A 19,740-nucleotide genomic window follows, 5' to 3' on the forward strand; every position below is an offset into this window, starting at 1 on the left:
TTCTTGCACTGCCAGATAAGCCAGGGCCTCCAGGTGGACCAATTGAATTTAAAACTGTCACAGCTGAGAAGGTAACGCTACTCTGGCGACCTCCAGCAGATGATGGCGGTGCAAAAATCACTCACTACATTGTGGAAAAGCGTGAGACCAGCCGTGTTGTGTGGTCTATGGTGTCTGAAAATTTGGAAGAATGCATCATTACAACAACAAAAATTATCAAAGGAAATGAATATATTTTCCGAGTTCGTGCTGTGAACAAATATGGAATTGGAGATCCTCTGGAATCAGATCCAGTGGTGGCCAAGAACTCATTTGGTGAGATGTGATTTTATTAGAAAACTGAAAGAAAAGACTAAAATTACTTTTAAATAAGTGTAAGCTATTTTAACTTATGGATAGTTTTTTTTAATTATTTTACTTTTCTGTTGTATTTCATTTCTCATTACTATCCCACAAAAATAGTATGAATGCAACTAATATTTTAAGATAGAATTTTGTATTAAAAGGAAGAATTTATGAATACTGTTGATCCTTTGAACTCATTTACTTTTCCCTTTTAAATAGTTACACCTGGGCCACCAGGCATACCAGAGGTAACAAAGATTACCAAGAATTCAATGACTGTTGTCTGGAGCAGGCCAGTTACAGATGGTGGAAGTGAAATAAGTGGCTATTTCCTTGAAAAGCGAGACAAGAAAAGCCTTGGGTGGCTTAAAGTCCTAAAGGAAACTATCCGTGACACCAGACAGAAAGTGACAGGATTCACAGAGAATAATGACTATCAGTACCGAGTTTGTGCTATAAATGCCGCTGGACAAGGTCCATTTTCTGAACCCTCTGACTTCTACAAAGCTGCTGATCCTATTGGTAAGTGTTCATCAGTGAAGCATCTTCACCTATGTCTTCTTTCATATCACTAAATGGTACATGCTTGTGGTAATTACTATATTGTGATTGACTATTTTAGATCCTCCAGGCCCTCCAGCTAAGATAAGAATTGCAGATTCCACTAAATCATCCATCACTCTTGGATGGAGTAAGCCTGTATATGATGGAGGCAGTGATGTTACTGGCTATATTGTCGAAATGAGACAAGGAGAGGAGGAAGAATGGACTGTTGTATCTTCCCGAGAAGTCAGAACTACAGAATATGTGGTATCAAATCTGAAACCTGGAGTCAATTACTACTTCCGAGTATCTGCTGTAAACTGTGCTGGACAAGGAGAGCCCATAGAAATGACTGAACCTGCACAAGCTAAAGACATACTTGGTATGTATCTAGAGACATGACTGTTCTTATTTTTGCTTGCAAAAAATTCAGGAATTCATTCATTTTATTGCTTTAACACTCAATATGTGTTTCCATTTTATGTCAACAGAGGAACCAGAGATTGACCTAGATGTAGCTCTCAGAACCTCTATCATAGCTAAAGCTGGTGAAGATGTACAAGTGTTAATACCCTTTAAAGGCAGACCTCCACCTACTGTCACATGGAGAAAAGATGAGAAGAATCTTGGCAGTGATACCAGATATAATATTCAAAATACTCACTCATCTTCACTGCTCATTATTCCTCAAGTTACTCGCAATGATACAGGAAAATATGTCCTTACAATAGAAAATGGAGTTGGTCAGCCCAAGTCTTCAACTGTGACTGTGAAAGTGCTTGATACACCAGCTGCCTGCCAGAAACTACAGATTAAACATGTTTCTCGAGGCACAGTCACTTTGCTCTGGGATCCTCCACTCATTGATGGAGGCTCTCCCATAATTAATTATGTCGTTGAAAAGAGAGATGCCACCAAAAGAACATGGTCTGCAGTGTCACACAAATGCTCTAGTACATCCTTTAAAGTGACAGATTTGTCTGAGAAAACACCATTCTTCTTCAGAGTACTTGCAGAAAATGAAATGGGACTCGGAGAGCCTTGTGAAACCACCGAGCCAGTGAAGGCAGCTGAAGTACCAGCTCCTATACGTGACCTTTCAATGAAAGACTCCACAAAGACATCTGTTACCCTGAGCTGGACCAAGCCTGACTTTGATGGTGGCAGCATTATCACAGAATATGTTGTGGAAAGGAAAGCTAAGGGTGAACAAGTTTGGTCACATGCTGGCATAAGTAAGACCTGTGAAATAGAGGTTGGCCAATTGAAAGAACAATCAGTCCTAGAATTTAGGGTGTCTGCCAAAAATGAGAAAGGCCTGAGCGATGCTGTTACTATTGGACCAATTACCGTAAAAGAACTTGTCATTACACCTGAAGTTGATCTGTCAGAAATTCCTGGTGCACTTGTCACTGTGAGAATCGGGCATAATATTCATTTGGAATTGCCTTATAAAGGAAAACCTAAACCATCAATAAGTTGGCTGAAAGATGGCTTGCCACTGAAAGAAAGTGAATATGTTCGCTTCAGTAAAACTGAAAACAAAATTACTCTGAACATTAAGAATGTCAAGAAGGAACATGGAGGAAAATATACTATTATTCTTGATAATGCAGTTTGTAGAAATTCATTTCCAGTGACAGTCGTCACACTTGGCCCACCATCAAAGCCTAAGGGGCCCATTCGATTTGATGAAATCAAGGCTGACAGTGTCATCATGTCCTGGGATGTGCCAGAAGATGATGGAGGAGGAGAGATTACTTGTTACAGCATTGAGAAGCGAGAAGCTTCACAAACTAATTGGAAGATGGTGTGCTCAAGTGTTGCCAGGACAACTTTCAAAGTTCCTAACCTTGTCAAAGATGCTGAATACCAGTTTAGAGTCAGGGCAGAAAACAGATACGGAGTCAGCCAGCCACTTGTCTCAAACATTATTGTGGCAAAACATCAGTTCAGGATTCCTGGTCCACCAGGAAAGCCAGTTATCTACAATGTCACTTCTGATGGTATGTCCCTAACTTGGGACGCTCCAGTCTATGATGGCGGTTCAGAAGTTACAGGATTTCATGTTGAAAAGAAAGAAAGGAATAGCATCCTCTGGCAAAGAGTGAATACAACACCTATATCTGGAAGAGAATATAGAGCTACCGGACTAATAGAAGGCCTAGATTACCAGTTCAGAGTGTATGCCGAAAATTCTGCTGGCCTGAGCTCACCCAGTGACCCAAGCAAATTCACCTTAGCTGTTTCCCCAGTAGGTAAGTGATGCAATATTATTAAGATGTATTTAATTCAACAACTGGATGTTCTAGGATCAAGCATGGCTTTATTTTCACTTACTCACCTTTTTCATGTCAAGCGAAATTAGAAGGATCATTTTAAATCAATAAAGTTCTTTGGTATGCATGGTGTGCAACATGTATTTAAAGAGGTATGAAATTTTACTTCTAAAGAAAATATATGTTGTATATCAACATCAACTCATTTTTTAAAAAAAAAATACGAGCCAGAAAAAGGGAAAATAATGGCTAAAGTAAATTTAGAGATTTACCTATTTTATTCTCTTTTATTGTTAGTTGATTTCAGAAGTGATGTATTTATGGTCTGTATAATTTTTCAGATCCACCTGGCACTCCAGACTACATTGATGTGACCCGAGAAACTATCACACTTAAATGGAACCCACCTTTGCGTGATGGAGGCAGTAAGATTGTGGCCTACAGTATTGAGAAACGACAAGGGAATGATCGCTGGGTTAGATGCAACTTTACTGATGTCAGCGAATGTCAATACACAGTTACTGGTCTTAGTCCTGGGGACCGATTTGAGTTCAGAATAATTGCAAGAAATGCAGTTGGAACTATAAGTCCACCTTCACAGTCATCTGGCCTTATTATGACAAGAGATGAAAATGGTAAGCATTTATGAAAGCCTAACAACAAATATTTGAAAACATATATCTGAAATGTATTTTGGTTCCTGTTTGTGATTGTACAGTAGGAACTGAAATATAAGAATAAATAAAAATATAAGATACTTAAGGTGTAGATAAGCCAGATTTTATACTGTTTGGGTGAAAAATTATTATAATTGGCTTCAAATAATTTTACCATGTCTATAGTTCACCCATTTCTATATAAAGAGCATGAAACTGATAATGAATTTTTAGTTTTCTAATTTCAATCATTTATGATAAATATTTTAATGGTCCTAAGATTATCCATATATATTTCTGAAATTATTAAAGTATAACTTATATCATCATCACTTGCATGAAGGCAGTTGATGGCCTCTTAGAAGAACAAGTTTGAATATGTGCTAATATTAGAAAATAAATGAACTAAAATGTTTTATTAACGACAATGTATTATTAGTAACATTAAAGACATTATAAAGTAGCTAACCAAATAATATGTATATCTTTAACCATAAGATAAATTATCAATTATCAATCCTATTTTCATAATAGATTTAGGTAACACAGTATAAGTATTCCTTTCCAGCCATTATTTTGCTAATGAAAATATTTATTTGGCCTTATTAGCCCAAACTACTACATTTTCTTTCTTTTGTATAGTTCCACCAACAGTAGAGTTTGGCCCTGAATACTTCGATGGACTCACTATTAAATCTGGAGAGAGTCTTAGAATTAAAGCTTTGGTACAAGGACGACCAGTACCTCGAGTCACTTGGTTCAGAGATGGAGTGGAAATTGAAAAAAGGATGAATGTCGAAATAACTGATGTTCTGGGATCTACCAGCCTCTTTGTTAGAGATGCGACTCGGGATCATCGTGGTGTATACACTGTGGAAGCCAAAAATGTATCTGGTACCACAAAAGCAGAAATTACAGTGAAAGTACAAGGTACTTTTTAGCCACACAATATATAGACTTAGATTATAGACATGCTGAATTGCATAATAGAGGATGAGGAAAAAGACATTAATTTTGGAAATTTGTCTTACAGATACTCCTGGAAAACCAGTTGGGCCAATAAGAGTCACCAACATTACTGGCGAGAAGATGACCATCTGGTGGGAGGCTCCACTTAATGATGGGTGTTCCCCCATCACTCACTACATCATTGAAAAACGGGAAACCAGCAGACTTGCTTGGGCATTAATTGAGGATAACTGTGAAGCTCTCAGCTACACTGCCATTAAACTTATAAGTGGCAATGAATATCAATTCCGTGTTTCTGCAGTTAACAAAATTGGAGTTGGCAGACCCCTTGAATCTGATCCAGTGGTCGCTCAGATACAATACAGTAAGTATTCCTCTTTCCTAAAGGCACCAACATAATATTCATTCCCAAACACATATTTCTAATCTATTTGTCTCCTCTTTTTATCTCTCTTTATAGCTACTCCTGATGCACCTGGCACTCCAGAGCCTAGTAATGTCACAGGTAATAGCATTACCCTAACATGGTCCCGGCCAGAATCAGATGGTGGCAATGAAATTCAACATTATATCCTTGAAAGGAGAGAAAAGAAAAGTACAAGATGGGTGAAAGTGATCAGCAAACACCCAATCTCTGAGACAAGATTCAAAGTCACTGGCCTGACAGAAGGCAATGAATATGAATTCCATGTCATGGCTGAAAATGCAGCTGGTATAGGACCTGCAAGTGGTATTTCAAGACTCATCAAATGTAGAGAACCAGTCAATCCTCCAAGTGCTCCCAGTGTGGTCAAAGTGACAGACACATCAAAATCAACCGTGAGCTTAGAATGGGCCAGGCCAGTGTTCGATGGTGGCATGGAAATAATCGGATACATTATCGAGATGTGCAAAGCTGACTTAGGAGACTGGCACAAGGTGAATGTAGAGGCATGTGTAAAAACAAGATACACAGTCACTGATCTCCAAGCTGGTGAAGAATACAAATTCCGGGTTAGTGCTATCAACGGTGCTGGAAAAGGAGATAGCTGTGAAGTGACTGGCACAATTAAAGCAATTGACCGATTAACAGCTCCTGAACTAGACATCGATGCAAACTTCAAGCAGACCCACATTGTTAGAGCAGGAGCCAGCATTCGCCTCTTCATTGCCTATAAGGGCAGACCCACTCCAACAGCTACGTGGAGCAAGCCAGACTCTAACCTTAGCATTCGAGCTGATATCCATACAACAGACTCCTTTAGCACCCTCACTGTGGAGAATTGCAATAGAACCGATGCAGGGAAATATACCTTGACCGTGGAAAATAACAGTGGTAAGAAGTCCATCACATTCACTGTGAAGGTGCTAGATTCTCCAGGCCCTCCTGGCCCAATCACCTTCAAGGATGTCACCCGAGGATCGGCTACATTGATGTGGGATGCCCCTCTTCTTGATGGTGGTGCCCGAATCCATCACTATGTGATAGAGAAACGAGAAGCAAGTCGCCGCAGCTGGCAGGTGGTCAGTGAAAAATGCACTCGTCAGATCCTCAAGGTCAGCGACCTGACAGAAGGAGTTCCATACTACTTCCGTGTTTCTGCAGAAAATGAGTATGGAGTTGGTGAACCCTATGAAATGCCTGAACCAATCTTAGCCACAGAACAACCTGCTCCACCTAGGAGACTAGATATTGTTGACACAAGCAAATCCTCTGCAGTTTTAGCTTGGCTTAAACCTGACCATGATGGGGGCAGCCGCATCACCGGTTACCTGCTTGAAATGAGACAAAAGGGATCTGACTTCTGGGTTGAAGCTGGTCACACCAAACAGCTGACTTTCACAGTAGAGCGTCTCGTTGAGAACACTGAGTACGAATTCCGGGTGAAGGCCAAGAATGATGCTGGCTACAGTGAGCCAAGGGAAGCCTTCTCTTCTGTCATCATCAAGGAACCTCAAATTGAGCCTACTGCTGATCTTACTGGAATTACCAATCAGCTCATCACTTGCAAAGCAGGAACCCCGTTTACCATAGATGTGCCAATCAGTGGTCGTCCAGCCCCCAAAGTAATTTGGAAGCTCGAAGAAATGAGACTGAAGGAGACAGATCGAGTCAGTATCACAACCACAAAAGATAGAACCACCCTATCTGTAAAGGAAAGCATGAGAGGTGACTCTGGCAGATACTTCTTGACCTTGGAAAACTCAGCTGGTGTTAAGACATTTACCATCACAGTTGTGGTCATTGGAAGGCCAGGCCCAGTAACTGGCCCCATTGATGTCTCATCTGTCTCAGCTGAATCATGTGTGCTGTCATGGTCTGAACCTAAAGATGATGGAGGCACCGAAATTACTAATTACATTGTTGAGAAACGTGAGTCCGGAAAAACAGCTTGGCAACTTGTCAACTCCAGTGTCAAACGCACTCAGATTAAAATCACTCATCTCACAAAATACATGGAATATTCTTTTCGTGTTAGCTCAGAGAACAGATTTGGTGTCAGCAAGCCTCTAGAATCAGCACCAATAGTCGCTGAGCACCCATTTGGTAAGAAAAAATCATTACGTTTTGACATCTTAAATATTTCCTGAGTTTTATGATATCATACTCATACTTTATACATTTGTTTTTAGTACCACCAAGTGCTCCAACCAGACCTGAGGTCTATTATGTGTCTGCCAATGCCATGTCTATTCGTTGGGAAGAACCCTACCATGATGGTGGCAGTAAAATTGTTGGCTACTGGGTTGAGAAGAAAGAACGTAACACTATTCTTTGGATGAAAGAAAACAAAGTGCCATGCTTAGAGTGCAACTACAAAGTGACTGGTTTGGTGGAAGGACTAGAATACCAATTCAGGACATATGCACTTAATGCTGCAGGTGTGAGCAAAGCCAGTGAAGCTTCAAGACCTATAATGGCTCAAAATCCAGTTGGTATGTAAACTTTGAGGGCAAATTTTATTACTGCTATTGTTATTGACAGTGTTGTTGTTACCTCTAGAATTCCGAACTACATTTTTGTGTTACTGTTTAATTTTCCCTAACCTCATTTCACTTCTTAGTATTTACATTTTTTGTTAAAGAAAATGTTTGTAAACTATGCTGTTTTCAAAACCTTACTTTTGCATCCTTTCCAGATGCACCAGGAAGACCAGAAGTGACAGATGTCACAAGATCTACAGTGTCACTGATTTGGTCTGCTCCTGTATATGATGGAGGCAGCAAAATTGTGGGGTATATCATAGAGCGTAAGCCAGTCAGTGAAGTTGGAGATGGTCGCTGGCTGAAGTGTAACTATACCATTGTGTCTGACAACTTCTTTACCGTGACGGCACTCAGTGAAGGAGACACTTATGAATTCCGTGTACTGGCCAAGAATGCAGCGGGCGTAGTTAGCAAAGGTTCAGAATCAACAGGACCTGTCACTTGCCGAGATGAATATGGTAAAATGTGGTCAACGTTCACCTTTAAAATGGTCACAGTTTACGTCTAAAATAAATGATCATATATTTACTCATATTTCTTTTGCTTTTGACAGCTCCACCCAAAGCCGAACTAGATGCCAGATTACAGGGTGATCTGGTCACCATCAGAGCAGGTTCAGATCTTGTTCTTGATGCTGCTGTTGGTGGCAAACCTGAACCCAAAATTATCTGGACCAAAGGGGACAAGGAACTAGATCTGTGTGAAAAAGTCTCTTTACAGTATACTGGCAAACGAGCAACTGCTGTGATCAAGTTCTGTGACAGAAGTGACAGTGGAAAATATACCTTAACAGTGAAGAATGCCAGTGGGACCAAAGCTGTGTCTGTCATGGTCAAAGTTCTTGGTAAGCGTGCCATATATACTTATGCTTAAAATTTTTTCCAGTGGACAAAAAGGATGGCTTTTACCATGACTGTCTTTACACCTGTTTCAGATTCCCCTGGCCCATGTGGAAAACTTACTATAAGCCGAGTGACAGAGGAAAAGTGCACTTTATCTTGGACTCCTCCTCAGGAAGATGGAGGAGCAGAAATAACTCACTACATTGTGGAAAGACGTGAGACTAGCAGGCTCCACTGGGTGATTGTGGAAGGAGAATGCCCTACTCTATCCTATGTAGTTACCAGACTCATCAAAAATAATGAATACATATTCCGAGTCCGAGCAGTGAATAAATATGGTCCTGGCGTACCTGTTGAATCAGAGCCTGTTATAGCCAGAAACTCATTCAGTAAGTATTACCACTTGTAAATAATTTGGTAATTAAATGTAATGGAATTTGGGAAAGAGAAGAACAGTCAGCTCACTAGTCATTTTGTGCAATTCTGATTATTCTTATTTTAATAAAAATATAAACAGCTATTCCATCACAACCTGGCATACCTGAAGAAATTGGGGCTGGCAAGGAGCATATTATCATTCAGTGGATGGAGCCCGAATCTGATGGTGGCAATGAGATTAGCACCTACCTGGTAGACAAGCGTGAGAAGAAGAGCTTGCGCTGGACACGAGTCAACAAAGACTATATCGTATATGATACCAGGCTGAAGGTGACAGGTCTGATGGAAGGTTGTGATTATCAGTTCCGGGTGACTGCAGTGAATGCTGCTGGTAACAGTGAACCCAGTGAAGCTTCCAACTTCATCTCTTGCAGAGAACCATCATGTAAGCTCCAAGAATCATACATAGATGTTTTGCTCATTAAAGCTATATTACAATTTCTAACATATCCTTTCCAAGAACTCTACAATTTATGAATGTAAAGAAAAACTATTTGCTTGTTAGAGAGAGCTTAATATAGCTAAGTCAGAGACCATTTTAAATACTTTTTCTATAAATAATGTACAAGTGAATTGCTGAATATTGTTGCACCATTTTTCAATTTGTGAAAAAATATAAAAATACATGCTTTATAAATCTTCCCAAGTATGTAGGAAAATGCACAGTAGTTGTAATAACACTGAAAAGAAAATAGAGTGTCTTTTAAGAAGCTTATTTAAGGAAAAATATTTCTAGTATTTTGTTTGCTTCTAAGTCATACCCTGTGGTGCTCAGGGCTTACTTCTAGCTCTGCAGTCAGGGAACACTCCTGGCAGGCTCGGGAGACCAAATAAGGCATCAGGGATCTTTATGGGTCAGTTGTGTGCAAAGCAAATGCCCTATCTACTGTGCTATAACCCAGCCCCAAGATTTCTAACATTTTCAATAAATAGCAAAATAATTATCATGATAACTTCAAAAATAAGTGCCAAATGGGATGCATTCTTGGAATAGGGGTGAAGGAGGACAACATTGGTGGTGGAAATGCCCTTGATTCAATGTCACTATGTACCTAAAAAGATTTGTAATCCACTTAGGACAAAATAAAAATTATTTAAAAAATAAATGACAAATACCTATGTGGAGTTTGAATCCAAGAACTTAATAATAGTAATAAATAATTGAGACTGAATAGGGAAAGTTGAAAAGTTGATTCCTTTCAAAATTTAGAGGCAATAATTTATGTGATCTCTGTAAAAACTAAGCAGCTAAAGAAATGTCCCTGGAAAATGATCTCTAAGCATTAAGATTAGCCAGAGTCACAAAGAAAGGATAAAAACGAAATAGCGATTTTTCTAAAGTATTTTTAAATAATAATTATGGTTGTTGTTATTATTATTAATTAGTTACAGTTATTTCTAAAATATAATGATAGTAATGATAATGATAGTGATAATGTAGTTATATTGCTATCCTTAAATATCAAAAGAACCAAGTTACAAAAATTATCTTGATGAGTACAGGCAAAGAATTATGACTTTGTCTTAAAAAAATAGCATCTCAAAATTTCTTTATTTATATATCTGCATCCTCCTTTTTAAATTCCACAGATACCCCTGGACCACCTTCTGCTCCAAGAGTTGTGGATACTACCAAGCGTAGCATTAGTTTGGCATGGACCAAGCCTGTGTATGATGGTGGTGCTGACATCATAGGATACGTTCTTGAAATGCAAGAGAAGGGCACTGATCAGTGGTTCCGAGTACATACCAATGCCACACTGAGAAATAATGAATTCACTGTGCCAGACCTCAAAATGGGTCAGAAATATTCCTTTAGGGTTGCTGCAGTGAATGTGAAGGGTATGAGTGAATATAGTGAGTCAACTGCTGAAATTGAACCTGTGGAAAGACTAGGTATATATACAAAATATAAGATTTTTGGTGAATTATTTTCTCATCATGTCTGTCAATGGATTAATTAAAGTTTGACATTTATTTTCCAGAAATACCTGATCTCGAGCTTGCAGATGACTTGAAGAAGACTGTAACTCTCAGAGCTGGAACCACACTGCGCCTGATGGTGTCTGTATCTGGACGACCACCTCCTGTCATCACATGGACCAAGAAGGGCATTGATCTTGCAAGTCGGGCAATTATTGACAATACTGAGAGCTACTCCTTACTTATAGTTGACAAAGTTAACCGGTATGATGCTGGAAAATACACCATTGAAGCTGAAAATCAATCTGGCAAAAAATCAGCAACAGTGCTTGTAAAAGTATATGGTAAGCATTTGACTGAAATTTAACTATACTACAAGTGGAATCTCTAGAAAATAGTCACTTGGCCTATGATTGATCACCTCTCTAGAGGGAAACTATGTTGAGTGTATATTCTTAGGGGTAGGGGAGGTTTATTAAAAAAAAAAAAAGACAAATAAACATGAAGATTTCACTCCATATTTTTTAGATACTCCTGGTCCTTGTCCTTCAGTGAAAGTTAAGGAAGTATCAAGAGATTCTGTAACTATTACTTGGGAAATCCCCACAATCGATGGTGGAGCACCAGTCAATAATTACATCATTGAGAAGCGTGAAGCTGCCATGAGAGCATTCAAGACAGTCACTACCAAATGCAGCAAGACACTTTACCGAATTTCAGGTCTGGTTGAAGGAACTATGTACTATTTCAGAGTTTTGCCTGAAAATATTTACGGCATTGGAGAACCATGTGAAACATCCGATGCAGTGTTGGTCTCAGAAGTACCTTTGGTCCCTACAAAGCTAGAAGTCGTCGATGTTACCAAATCAACTGTTACATTAGCCTGGGAAAAACCACTCTATGATGGTGGTAGTCGACTGACAGGATATGTTCTCGAGGCTTGCAAAGCTGGCACGGAAAGATGGATGAAGGTTGTCACCTTAAAACCCACAATACTGGAGCACACTGTTATTTCCTTAAATGAAGGCGAACAGTACTCCTTTAGAGTAAGGGCACAAAATGAGAAAGGTGTTTCAGAACCAAGAGAGATCGTCACCCCCGTAACTGTGCAAGACCTTAGAGGTATGTACCAAGTAGCCAAAATAGCAATGAAAGCAAACTTTTTAAATTTAGAATGTGTGATAATTTATTAGAAATAATGCCTAACATAAATAATACTTAAGAATAAATATCTAATTTCTTTCTCCCAGTGTTGCCAACAATTGATCTTTCTACAATGCCTCAGAAGACCATCCATGTTCCAGCTGGCAGACCAATAGAACTGGTGATACCTATTGCAGGCCGCCCACCTCCCACTGCTTCTTGGTTCTTTGCTGGCTCTAGACTAAGAGAATCAGAGCGTATCACTGTTGAAACTCACACTAAAGTCACTAAATTAACCATCCGTGAAACCACTATCAGAGATACTGGTGAATATACACTTGAATTGAAGAATGTAACTGGAACTACTTCAGAGACCATTAAAGTTATTATTCTTGGTAAGGATGAATGACACCAACACCAACTGGTGTTCAGTCACCAATTTTGATTTGAAGTGAAAACTAACTTTCTAAATTTTTTAATTTTTAACAGACAAGCCAGGTCCACCAACTGGACCCATCAAGGTTGATGAAATTGATGCTACTTCAGTCATCATTTCATGGGAACCACCAGAATTGGATGGTGGTGCTCCTTTGAGTGGCTATGTGGTAGAACAACGAGATGCTCATCGTCCAGGGTGGCTCCCAGTGTCTGAATCTGTGACAAGACCAACATTTAAGTTCACCAGGCTCACTGAGGGAAATGAATATGTATTCCGTGTGGCTGCAACAAACCGCTTTGGAATTGGCTCTTACTTGCAGTCTGAGGTCATAGAATGCCGTAGCAGCATCAGTAAGTCCTTCCACTATTCACCCGACTTTTGATTCTAAATATTAGTAAGAAAGACTTGTTTTTTTGTAGTGGAGGGGTCGCTCCTAGCAATGCTCAGAGTTGTTCAACATGGTTCCATAAAGCCAGTGAAGCTGGTGGGAGGGTGAATCAGGTAGTACCAGAATTCAAATCCAGAAGTTCACACATGCAAAGCATGTGCTCAGTCACTTGATCTATATCCCTTGCTCAGGCCTTGTTTTGAAGGTCTATAAATCTTTTTGTGGAAGTTCCTTTTTTTATTTAAAATTAAATAAGAGGAACAAGTTACAAAGGGAAGGAAGAGAGGAAGGAATGAGGAAAGGAGAAAAGGATGAAGGTATATGTAAAGGGAAAATAACAGTTGTTCAATAAATGTTTATAGAATTAAAGAAAAATGAAGAACAGCAAAAAAAAATGCAAACAGGAAAACAGTCAAAAGAGGCATATGTACCTCTAAAAAAGTCACATTTATGAAAATGCACAAGTCCTCATTTGTTGCTCATATTGCCATTGTGTTTTACCTCTGTCTTGCTGCAGATATTCCTGGACCTCCAGAAACATTGCAGATATTTGATGTCTCTCGTGATGGCATGACACTTACTTGGTATCCACCCGAAGATGATGGTGGCTCCCAAGTGACTGGATATATTGTGGAGCGCAAAGAAGTGAGAGCAGAGCGGTGGGTCCGTGTCAATAAAGTTGCAGTGACAATGACACGTTACCGCTCTACTGGACTTACTGAAGGCTTAGAGTATGAACATCGCGTCACAGCCATTAATGCAAGAGGAACTGGAAAACCAAGTCGTCCATCTAAGCCAATTGTTGCCATGGATCCAATTGGTAAGCATTTTTTCTATGAGTTAAGTTTATTGAGGAAAATTTTAATGTAGCAAAATTCACCCTTCTTAAACCTACAGTTCTATAAGTTCAGGAGTTGGGCTGTTTTTAACTAAGCTCACAAAGGAAATACATAGTATTGCCAAAAAGTTCACATATATCTATCACAATTCCCTTTTGATTCCAGTTTATTTTCCCACTTCAGTTTACCACAGATTTTGGCATATAAATTTTAATAGTGTTCTCTTTTCTATTTCCTTCTCTTCAAAATAAGACTCATACTATATTCCCCTATCATAGTTTAATACTTAAAACAGTATTACTGAAAGCACTTTAAAAACTGTTTGTAAACTAAGGTAGTGGTAATGATTTTGAAATTTTAAAAATGAATAACTAAGGGGCCAGAAAGATAGAACAGTGGTATGACATTTACCTTGCATGCTGACAACTCGGGACAGACTTAGGTTCAATCCCTGGCATCCCATATGGTCTCCTGAACCTGCCAAGAGTGATTTCTGAGCGCAGAGCCATGAGTATTCCCTGAGCTCTGCCAGGTGTGCCCCACACACACAAAATGAAATAAATAATCAAGGGGGCTGGAGAGAGTACAGCAGGTAGGGTATTTGCCATGCATGCAGTCCACCCAAGTTCAATCCTAATCACCTCATGTCACCCTTGATTCCTATAAGGAGTGGCTCCAAAGAGCCAGGAGTAAGCCCTGAGTACCACTGCATATAGCCAATAAACCAAAAATTAAATAAATTTTTAACAAACAATTCAGTACAAAGGAGAAAATTTTTTTATATTTTTACTAATAAAAATGCAACTTTCATAAAAAATATTCTAATTCTAATAGTCCATGTTTCTACAATTCACTAATCTTATTAGGTAACACTGTTGAGTTTCAACTTTGTCAAGTTTCACCTTTAACAAGCAGGTTGTTATTTATTCTTATTTCCAGCTCCACCAGGAAAGCCACAAAACCCAAGAGTTACTGATACAACAAGAACATCTGTCTCCCTTGCATGGAGTGTTCCAGAAGATGAAGGAGGATCTAAAGTCACTGGATACTTGATTGAAATGCAAAAAGTAGATCAACATGAATGGACCAAATGCAACACTACCCCCACTAAGATTCGTGAATATACGCTAACACATTTACCTCAGGGTGCTGAATACAGATTCCGTGTCCTAGCATGTAATGCTGGTGGGCCTGGGGAACCAGCTGAGGTGCCAGGAACCGTCAAAGTCACGGAAATGCTTGGTAAGACATAATCTTTAACACTCTAATTGCCTCAACATTTATTTCCCATGCTCTCCCTAAAATTCTTCCTTTTAACTCAACCTTTCTTTCCCAGAATATCCTGATTATGAACTCGATGAAAGGTACCAGGAAGGTATTTCTGTGAGACAAGGTGGAGTCATCAGACTCACTATACCAATCAAAGGAAAACCATTCCCAATATGTAAATGGACCAAGGAAGGTCAAGATGTTAGTAAGCGAGCCATGATTGCAACATCTGAAACACATACTGAGCTTGTGATCAAGGAAGCAGACAGAGATGATTCTGGTACTTATGATCTGGTTCTGGAAAACAAATGTGGCAAGAAGACTGTTTATATCAAGGTCAAGGTGATTGGAACCCCCAACACTCCAGAAGGACCACTTGAATATGATGATATACAAGCTCGCTCTGTAAGGGTCAGTTGGAGACCCCCAGCTGATGATGGTGGTGCCGACATCTTGGGCTACATCCTGGAAAGACGAGAAGTGCCCAAGGCTGCTTGGTATACCATTGATTCCAGAGTCCGGGGTACATCTCTGGTAGTTAAAGGTCTCAAAGAAAATGTGGAATATCACTTCCGTGTTTCAGCAGAAAACCAGTTTGGTATAAGCAAACCCTTGAAATCCGAGGAGCCAGTTATACCCAAAACACCTCTGAGTAAGTACTCAGCCATACAGTAAACATTCTTCTGGCTTACAAGATTCAGGACTATATTCTAAAACATGCATGTTTTCCACATATATTCCTAGATCCTCCAGAGCCTCCAAGTAATCCTCCAGAAGTACTTGATGTGACCAAGAGTTCTGTGAGCCTATCTTGGTCCCGGCCCAAAGACGATGGTGGTTCCCGAGTTACTGGATATTACATTGAACGCAAGGAGACATCAACTGACAAGTGGGTTCGACACAACAAGACTCAAATAACAACCACAATGTACACTGTCACCGGGCTTGTTCCTGATGCCGAGTATCAGTTCCGCATCATTGCACAGAATGAGGTTGGCCTCAGTGAGACTAGCCCTGCTTCTGAACCAGTTGTCTGCAAAGATCCATTTGGTAAGAAAACAGTTTCAAAGGGGATAAAAATAAACCTGATCCTTTTTTTTTCTTTTTTCATGTCAGCAGCTAAACCTATTATTTATTCAAGTTTCTTAAAATATTTCAGATAAACCAAGCCAACCTGGAGAACTTGAGATTCTTTCAATATCCAAAGACAGCATCACTTTACAGTGGGAGAAACCTGAATGTGATGGTGGCAAAGAAATCCTTGGCTACTGGGTTGAGTACAGGCAGTCTGGAGACAGTGCTTGGAAGAAGAGCAATAAAGAACGTATCAAGGACAGACAGTTCACAATAGGAGGCTTGTTGGAAGCAACTGAATATGAATTTAGGGTTTTTGCTGAGAATGAAACTGGACTTAGTAGACCTCGAAGAACAGCAATGTCTATAAAGACTAAGCTAACATGTGAGTAACCCTTAGTTCTCTACCGATAATTTACAAAAAAGTAACAAATTAAGATCAGCTCTTCCTCTGTATTAATTAAATATCCAAAAAGCTTTATTGAAGAGAAAACATTTGAAGGAATCACTCATTTTAGCACACTCATGCACACACAAAATAGTGAGTGTTCTCTCTTCAAAGTGATTCCAAGCACATGACCTCAACAAATAGATATTAGGGACAAATTAACTGAACACATTCAAGAGTTGTTTTTCCCCTGAATGCAATAAGTACAGCCTGCAGAGCCAACAAATGTATCCACTTCAAAAAAAAAAAACTAAGAAAATGCATCAATGTATCAAGAAAGTTTAGTTTCCTAAAACCCTGTGTACTAGTAATTCCTCTCAATCGTTAAAAAACAAAACAAAACAAAAAAAAGAAACATTATAATGTGAACATATGCTTGTGGAATCATTATGTCCAATCTGACAAAAAAATCACTCTGAGGGACCGGCGAGGTGGCGCTAGAGGTAAGGTGTCTGTCTTGCAAGCACTAGCCAAGGAAGGACCGCAGTTCAATCCCCCGACGTTCCATATGGTCCCCTCAAGCCAGGGGCAATTTCTGAGCACTTAGCCAGGAGTAACCCCTGAGCATCAAATGAGTGTGGCCCGAAAATCAAAAAAAAAAAATCACTCTGAAGAGTTTTTAAACCACTCATGTTAGGTTCAGAGCAATAATATAGCAAGTAAGGCGTTTGCCTTGCATGCCACTGATCCAGATCTAGCATACTGTATGGTCCTCCAAGCACTGTCAAGAGTAACTCCTGGGGCCAGAGAGATAGCATGGAGGTAAGGCGTTTGCCTTTCATGCAGGAGGTCATCGGTTCAAATCCCGGCGCCCCATATGGTCCCCTGTGCCTGCCAGGAGCAATTTCTGAGCCTGGAGCCAGAAATAACCCCTGAGCACTGCCAGGTGTGACCCAAAAACCACAAAAAAAAAAAAAAAAAAGAGTAACTCCTGAGTGCAAAGTCAGGAGTCGCCTCTGAATATTGAAGGGTATGGCCCAAACACTAAAAAAAAGAAAAAGAAAAAGAAAAAAATTAAAAATCACTTATGTAGATGAAGGTATCCATAAAGTACTAGTCAGTAAGATGAATTAATTTTTTGACATACAAGGCATAAGATAATGGACTCTAAGATTATAATAATGAACTTAATATAAACTTCCATATCCTTCAGCTGGAGAGGCCCCAGGAGTACGCAAAGAGATGCAGGATGTTACTACCAAATTAGGTGAAGCTGCTCAACTCTCATGCCAGATTGTTGGAAGGCCTCTTCCTGACATTAAATGGTACCGATTTGGTAAGGAGCTTGTACAAAGCCGGAAGTACAAAATGTCTTCAGATGGACGTACACATACTCTAACAATAATGACAGAAGAACAAGAAGATGAAGGTGTCTATACCTGCATGGCTAACAATGAAGTTGGAGAAGTAGAAACCAGTAGTAAGCTGCTCCTGCAAGCAACACCACAGTTCCATCCTGGTTACCCACTGAAAGAGAAATACTATGGTGCTGTGGGTTCAACACTTCGACTTCATGTTATGTACATTGGTCGTCCAGTACCTTCCATAACTTGGTTCCACGGCCAGAAACCTTTGCAGAACTCAGAAAACATTACTATTGAAAACACTGAACACTATACACACCTTGTCATGAAGAATGTCCAACGCAAAACACATGCTGGGAAATACAAAGTTCAGCTCAGCAACATTCATGGAACAGTTGATGCCACACTTGATGTAGAAATACAAGGTATTTTTTCCATTGGTTTACAGTGCTTTTACTTCCAAAGTTCCAAAGTTAAAATTTACTTATAAAGAAAAATTATCTTTGGCCTCATTCTAAAAACTACTATTACTGTGTTTTCTCCCAACAGATAAACCAGACAAACCCACAGGACCTATTGTGATTGAAGCTCTATTGAAGAACTCTGTGGTGATAAGCTGGAAACCACCTGAAGATGATGGTGGCTCCTGGATCACCAACTATGTGGTGGAGAAGTGTGAGGCCAAGGAAGGAGCTGAATGGCAATTGGTGTCTTCAGCCATCTCTGTGACAACCTGTAGAATTGTGAACCTCACAGAAAATGCTGGTTATTATTTCCGGGTGTCAGCTCAGAACACATTTGGCATCAGTGACCCTCTAGAGGTCAACTCAGTTGTCATCATTAAGAGTCCATTTGGTGAGTACAACCTGTATATAATTTCTGTCATTTCCATATGAAAAATTCTATCTTAATATAAAATATTTTGAAAGAAGTAAATTTTGAAAGAAAATAGTAGTGAGTCAGAGAAAGTACTTATATCCTTTATGTACTTTAAATAGAAGTTTACTTACATAAAGGGTATCAATATATGCTGTACCTCCTCCTTTGAAAAGTAACTATGTTTTGAGAAGTTTCTTAGTAGAAACTAAATCACTTCTTTTTCTTCATGCCTCTTAAATACAACTTTAGAATCATTACACTTTTACAAAATATAATTTTAATAAGATGGTTTACTTTGCCTCATGACTCAAAACTTTTATATATATATATATATATTTTTTTTTTTAAACAGAAAAACCAAATGCTCCTGGCAAACCCACTATTACTGCTCTCACAAAAGATTCTTGTGTTGTGGCTTGGAAGCCACCTGCTAGTGATGGAGGTGCAAAGATTAGAAATTACTACCTTGAGAAGCGTGAGAAGAAGCAGAATAAGTGGATTTCTGTGACAACAGAAGAAATTCGAGAAACTGTCTTTTCAGTGCAAAACCTTATTGAAGGTCTTGAATATGAGTTCCGTGTGAAATGTGAAAACCTAGGTGGAGAAAGCGAATGGAGTGAAATATCAGAACCTGTCACTCCCAAATCTGATGTCCCAATTCAGGCTCCACACTTTAAAGAGGAACTGAGAAATCTCAATGTCAGATATCAGAGCAATGCTACCTTGGTCTGCAAAGTGACCGGTCATCCGAAACCTGTAGTGAAATGGTACAGACAAGGCAAAGAAATAATTGCAGATGGATTGAAGTACAGGATTCAAGAATTTAAGGGTGGCTACCACCAACTCATCATTGCAAGTGTCACAGATGATGATGCCACTGTTTACCAAGTCAGAGCTACCAATCAAGGGGGATCTGTGTCTGGCACTGCCTCCCTGGATGTGGAAGGTATGAACAGTTCAGTAAAAAGCAGTTGGGTATTGTATGAACATTATTC

The 19,740-nt window shown here is 39.4% G+C and overlaps 1 protein-coding gene across 1 annotated transcript in view; it reads left to right on the top strand.

The window, feature by feature from the left end:
* TTN (titin) overlaps positions 1 to 19,740 on the top strand; it is a 299,294-nt gene that overhangs the window by 269,644 nt on the left and 9,910 nt on the right. Inside the window, 26 exon segments of the mRNA XM_049772873.1 lie at positions 16 to 315; positions 565 to 867; positions 968 to 1,270; positions 1,380 to 3,146; positions 3,509 to 3,802; positions 4,466 to 4,753; positions 4,857 to 5,156; positions 5,253 to 7,319; positions 7,406 to 7,708; positions 7,912 to 8,217; positions 8,313 to 8,603; positions 8,694 to 8,990; positions 9,119 to 9,424; positions 10,630 to 10,935; positions 11,025 to 11,306; positions 11,491 to 12,084; positions 12,213 to 12,500; positions 12,595 to 12,894; positions 13,450 to 13,752; positions 14,711 to 15,013; positions 15,108 to 15,692; positions 15,785 to 16,090; positions 16,200 to 16,499; positions 17,716 to 18,291; positions 18,416 to 18,721; positions 19,098 to 19,691. Coding sequence (XP_049628830.1) covers positions 16 to 315; positions 565 to 867; positions 968 to 1,270; positions 1,380 to 3,146; positions 3,509 to 3,802; positions 4,466 to 4,753; positions 4,857 to 5,156; positions 5,253 to 7,319; positions 7,406 to 7,708; positions 7,912 to 8,217; positions 8,313 to 8,603; positions 8,694 to 8,990; positions 9,119 to 9,424; positions 10,630 to 10,935; positions 11,025 to 11,306; positions 11,491 to 12,084; positions 12,213 to 12,500; positions 12,595 to 12,894; positions 13,450 to 13,752; positions 14,711 to 15,013; positions 15,108 to 15,692; positions 15,785 to 16,090; positions 16,200 to 16,499; positions 17,716 to 18,291; positions 18,416 to 18,721; positions 19,098 to 19,691 — 12,168 coding nt within the window.

This window comes from Suncus etruscus, chromosome 5, assembly GCF_024139225.1.
Source record: "Suncus etruscus isolate mSunEtr1 chromosome 5, mSunEtr1.pri.cur, whole genome shotgun sequence".
Classification (NCBI taxonomy): domain Eukaryota; kingdom Metazoa; phylum Chordata; class Mammalia; order Eulipotyphla; family Soricidae; genus Suncus; species Suncus etruscus.